Source organism: Carya illinoinensis, chromosome 11 (genome assembly GCF_018687715.1).
Source record: "Carya illinoinensis cultivar Pawnee chromosome 11, C.illinoinensisPawnee_v1, whole genome shotgun sequence".
Taxonomy (NCBI): Eukaryota; Viridiplantae; Streptophyta; class Magnoliopsida; order Fagales; family Juglandaceae; genus Carya; species Carya illinoinensis.
Window position 1 is genome coordinate 39,242,750 of NC_056762.1, and position 5,569 is coordinate 39,248,318.

Genomic DNA, 5,569 nt, shown 5'->3' on the forward strand with positions numbered 1-5,569 from the left:
AGTAAAGTTTTCAATGATCAATGTACTAAACCTTAGTTGTCTCAATTAGCTTAGCCTTATGCAAAGCTCAAGGAGCATAATGCTGGTTTGAGCTCCTTCTTGTGGCATCACTGCCAGATAAATAGGACTTGGCAGTATAAACTGGGGAGAGAGGGATTGCGTCTCTCAATGCAAGCAAGGAAACTAAGGCTGGGTTTTTCAATCAAACAATTAACACGCACATTCAACCTCCACAACACACATTTTACAATCGCATCCTCCATCATCCATATTCCACAAGTTAAAAAAAAGGCATAAAGAGAATTTGAGATTAAGATAAATCAGTCTTACCTTTGTTGGGAATGATAGACGGCGATGACTCATGACGATATCAGGAGGACTTACGGTGGGTGAATGGGAGGAATTATGGCTGGCCATTGGGACTAGGGAGGAATGAAAGGGGCATCGGGATCGTGAGGGCACTAAAAGGGGGAGGGTTGAAGTGTTATAAACACAAGGCTCAAAATGGCGTCGTTTTGTCGTTGACAAAATAATGCCGTTTTGATTATGACGGGTGAAAAGAAAATGATGTTAGGCGGGGCGGGTGCAGCTCTCATCTTGCTCCGCCCTTGCGGAGGGTGCTAGATGCTGGCGGGGACACACCCCTGCCCCGCACTTGGCAAAATGGGGATCCGCTTAGCCCAAAAGGGGGCTGGGCGAATGGGAGGCCCGCCTCCGTTGCCCACCCCTAATCTAATCCCATTTAATTAATATAATTTTCTCAAACTCTCATACAGAATATAATAAATAATTTTAATTTTTAAAATTTTAAAATTAAAATAATATTAAAATTTTATATTATTATAATATTTTATTTTAACTTTTAATTTTCATGTCGTCTCTTCTTATCTATATAAATAAATTGGAGCTTAACAAGTTTTTGAGTTATTTTGAATGGATATGACGGGAGTATAGAATAAGAGAAATACTTTGTATTCGAGGATCTCTATTGATAATGGGATCAGATATAATATTTTTAATTTAATAATTAAGCAAATATTTTTTAATAATATTGTAATTTTTTTTAAATATAAAAAAATATCAAAAAAATAATTTCTAACATTGTTGTAGCACGACTCGTAGAATAATGTAAATTGTAAGAATGGATGTCCCACTATCTAAAAGTTACCATTGTAAAACAAAGGCAAAGGACAATGCAGACGATGCAGTACCATTAGCACTATTGGGGGTGACAGAAGCCCCAGCAGTCGCTGATAAAAAAGATGAAATGGTTCAGATAGGAGGAGGTAAAAGAGCGCACAGTGCCAAAAATTCCGATAATGGGATTTCTTATAATTAATAATAATATTACAGAGAGACAGACGGAGAGAGAAATAGATAGGGACTAGAGAGAGACGAGGGAGAGCACTTTATTTACCTTTTTTATGATGCACGCATCCATGGCAGAACAGAGAAGGGTACAGATTACTGCTACGGCAGAAGGGTAGAAGAAGATATTAGAAGCGCAAGACCACCACCACCATTGAGAAGAACAGAAGGTGCAGAGGGAGAAGCTAGAACATGTTTTGAGGGAGGGAGGGAGAGATGCCAGATGGAGCAAAAATGGATTTGCAAAGAGGGGTGAGTAGATACCAATACCATGGAGCAGAAAAGGAAGAGAAAAAACAAGGAGGTCAAGGGTAGCAAGGGAGGAGCATTTGTTTGTTCTTTGAAATGGGTTTCTTTCCTTTCAGTTGAGGGGTCATGGCATGCAAGGAAAGATGGTGGGTCTGAAGCCTCAGGAGAGGAAATCTGAGAATCCATTTGAGCCAACCCATTTTTTGCGCAGTCATTCTTCTTCTTCTTTCCCATTTCAAATCTTGGGCTTTCTCTGATCTTTCAAGAGCTTTTTCAGTTCTTTTTTTTTTTTTTTTTTTTTTTCCCGGGTATAAGAGGGATGCCCTTTCAGCTACAGGGGAAGGGGGTCTTTGAAATCGCAGGCTTTGCTCCGGTTTGTGCTTGGAATAGCAACAACAATCATAAGAAAGAAGAGCTTCTTGGCTTGGTGAGCAACAACGACAACCACCACCACGAGCCCACCTCCGTGCTTCATATGAGAAGAAGCCCGAGCCCTCCCACGTCGGCATCGACTCTGTCTTCGTCTTTCGGCGGCGGAGGAGGCGGCGGTTCCTTGGACCCACCGCCCGCTACGACCGCATCCCAACCCGAATTCGCTCGAAAGGACGAATGGGCATCGGAGCTTCAACCAATTCCGAGTGGACTAGAGGCAATAACTGGCGGAGGAAGATGCGCGCTTGGATTGGTAGACTGGGAGACCATGTTGTCGGAAACGGCGCCATCGCCGAGCCATGAACAGGAGCAGTCGCTGCTGCGTTGGATCGCGGGCGATGTGGACGATTCGTCGTTCGGCTTCAAACAACTCTTGCAGAGTGGGAACAATAATCTCGATTTGGACGGCAATGCGCGGCTGGGAATCGTCGATCAGGGCCCGGGTGTATTCGAGACAATCGGTGGCGTTTCCACTACGGGTAATTTAATTGCAAGCGTTAATCAAAATCCTAATTTTTTAGCTTATTCAGGTTCTGGTGGGTTTGCAAATAGCAGCGGCAGCAGCAGCAATAGCTACAGTAACGAAAAGGTTGGTGGTGCAAGCGTTCCAAGTACTTCTGGTTTCCTAGATTACAAGGTTTCTAGTATTGGACTGAGTGGCAGCAACAATAACAATTGCAATATCCAAAATCCGGTTTTTACTTGTTCCGCAAACAGTCTCCCACTTCCACTCACGTTGCCTCCTGGTGTGGTTTATCAGCAGCAACAGTTTGATGTCCCCGACGAGAAGCCTCAGGTTCTGAATCCACAGTTATTGATGAGCCAACAGCAACAGTCTCAAAATCCCAACTTGTTTCTGCCATTGTCTTTTACCCAACATGAAGAGCACCTCCTACAGCCTCCCCAACCCAATCGACACAGCTCGATTGGGTTAGACCTCACCACCCAGATCCCGAAAGTTCCTTTGGCCCATGCCGGGCACGAGTTTTTGCTGACAAAACATCAGCAGCAGCAGCAGCAACAGCCGCCGCACCTGGGGTTTTCTCCGGGAGTGCAATTTGTTCCTCAGCACCTTCTGCAACACAAGTCACCGATGGTGCCGAAGCAGAAAATGGGCCTGGCCGAGGAAGACTTGGCCCACCAACACTATCACCAGCAGCAGCAACAGCAGCAGCAGCTTGCTTTGCTCGACCAGCTCTACAAGGCCGCAGAGCTGGTAGGTACTGGGAATTTCTCACACGCGCAAGGGATATTGGCGCGGCTCAATCACCAGCTCTCCCCAGTTGGAAAGCCCCTCCATAGGGCTGCTTTCTACTTCAAGGAGGCTCTGCAATTGCTCCTCCTAATGAACAACCCAGTCACCACTCCGCCTAGGACCCCAGCCCCTTTTGATGTGATATTCAAGATGGGAGCTTATAAAGTCTTCTCCGAGGTCTCACCGCTTATTCAATTTGTCAATTTCACCTGCAACCAAGCCCTCCTTGAAGCTCTGGATGATGCTGATCGTATACATATTGTGGATTTTGATATTGGCTTCGGTGCTCAGTGGGCTTCGTTTATGCAAGAGCTTCCGGCGAGGAATAGAGGTGCCCCATCATTGAAAATCACTGCCTTTGCCTCTCCTTCTACCCATCATCCCGTTGAGCTGGGGCTTATGCGCGAAAATTTAATACAGTTTGCCAATGAGATTGGGATAAGATTTGAACTTGAAGTAGTCAACTTTGAATGCTTAGACCAAACCTCTTATTCGCTGTCAATTTTGCAAGCAGCCGAGAATGAGGCAGTTGCCGTGAATTTTCCCATTTGGTCCTCTTCGAATCAGCCGGCTGCGCTTCCTGCTCTCCTCCGCTTTGTGAAGCAACTCTCACCTAAAATTGTGGTATCTTTCGACCGGGGGTGTGATAGGAGTGACCTTCCCTTCCCGCAACATGTTCTCCAAGCCCTCCATTCCTACATATATCTCTTGGAGTCTCTGGACGCTGCCAATGTGACTTCGGATGCGGTAAGCAAGATTGAGAAGTTCCTTCTTCAGCCAAAGATCGAAATCACGGTATTGGGGCGACTCCGGGCCCCGGACAAAATGCCCCTTTGGAAAACACTATTTGCTTCGGCTGGGTTCTCTCCTGTAACATTCAGCAACTTTTCCGAAGCTCAGGCACACTGTGTGGTGAAGAGGACTCCGGTTAGGGGGTTCCATGTAGAGAGGCGCCAGGCGTCGCTGTTGCTCTGCTGGCAGCGTCGAGAGCTCATCTCTGCTTCAGCTTGGAGGTGCTGAGGAGCAGCTATTGGACGAGCAGGGGAGTTGGTTTTTTGGCAACTCACAGTTTATCACAGGGGTTCCTGATCACTTTTACTCTGGTATCGAGTCAATAAATTTTGAATTGTGTGTGTGGTACCTCTTTTATGACTTAATCTTATGAAATGTTATGTTTGTGAGTCTCCTTTGCTCATTGCCTATCCAGTCTAGACGGACTGATCTTCCTGGTATCATAAGCATCTAACTGGAAAGTAAATTAGAGTCTTATTTATTTTGGACATGGATAACGCTGCTATGGTTTCTCTGATTATTTTATCGTGAAAGACTTCACTTAATTCTGCTTAAGTTGGCTAGATTTTGTTGTGTACTTGACAACGAATAAGAACTAGTAGTGGAAACATTTTTTTCAAAAAATAAAAGGTACTGGAAAAAGAATTAACCAGCATCTGATCTATTTTGGTGAGTTTTGTGGGAAAATTTGGACAAATTTTAATTCTTATTGTTGATATGAAATATGCTTATATGTTTTGCAAATTAACATGACACCCTAGGGTCCGACGTGCCTAATTTTCTATGCGAAGACTGATAGGTTGTCAATGATGCAGAGGATACTGTGGGAAGATTACCTCCTAAGAGGTTAGAGATTGTAAACGAATCTAGGTATTGGGGAAATTTCCATGTGGATGGCCTTGTTTTGGCTTTCAACTCCCAGTATCCTATCCTGGTTTACTAATGCTTATGCGTGCCATCAAATTAAGGTTTAGAAGCTCTACTTATAGTGATCGTTGAGTCCATGGATGTCTCAATGCAAAGGTCTTAATTGTGCATTTTCCAGTGCACTTGAAATTGGTCAAATAGATTCTCCTTCCTGCTTCCCTTTAAATAGGGACACATCTTCATTCATATCATACACCTCCTTTGGACTTCTCTTACAGCCAGCTCCCATGGTCTTGATGAATATCTTAATGTTCTCATACCGCCCTCAATTTGAGTAATATTATGGCGGCAACTGGTCTTATTCAAGTGAATTGGTTCTGGCATTTCCCCTGTGATTGAGTATTAGAATGACCACATTAGCTCCACTGTGTTGGAAAGGCGAGGATATCTCATAGGTTGCATTTTTCAGTTTAAATGGGGACTGACCCAGTTTTGGATGGACCCAAACAGTCCTCATGTGAACGAATTGGTCTGCAAATGAGACTCTAGTCTGACTCCACATCATCTTCATTCAGTACTTAATCATGTTAAAATGATGAGAGCATA

The 5,569-nt window shown here is 44.2% G+C and overlaps 1 protein-coding gene across 1 annotated transcript; it reads left to right on the forward strand.

Annotated features, from left to right (window-relative positions):
- Positions 1–1,321: 1,321 nt before the first annotated feature.
- Positions 1,322–4,651, forward strand: LOC122281385 (scarecrow-like protein 27). The gene has a single exon (XM_043092822.1). The coding sequence runs from the start codon at positions 1,937–1,939 to the stop codon at positions 4,322–4,324; it is 2,388 nt and encodes a 795-aa protein (XP_042948756.1). The 5' UTR covers positions 1,322–1,936; the 3' UTR covers positions 4,325–4,651.
- Positions 4,652–5,569: the final 918 nt, after the last annotated feature.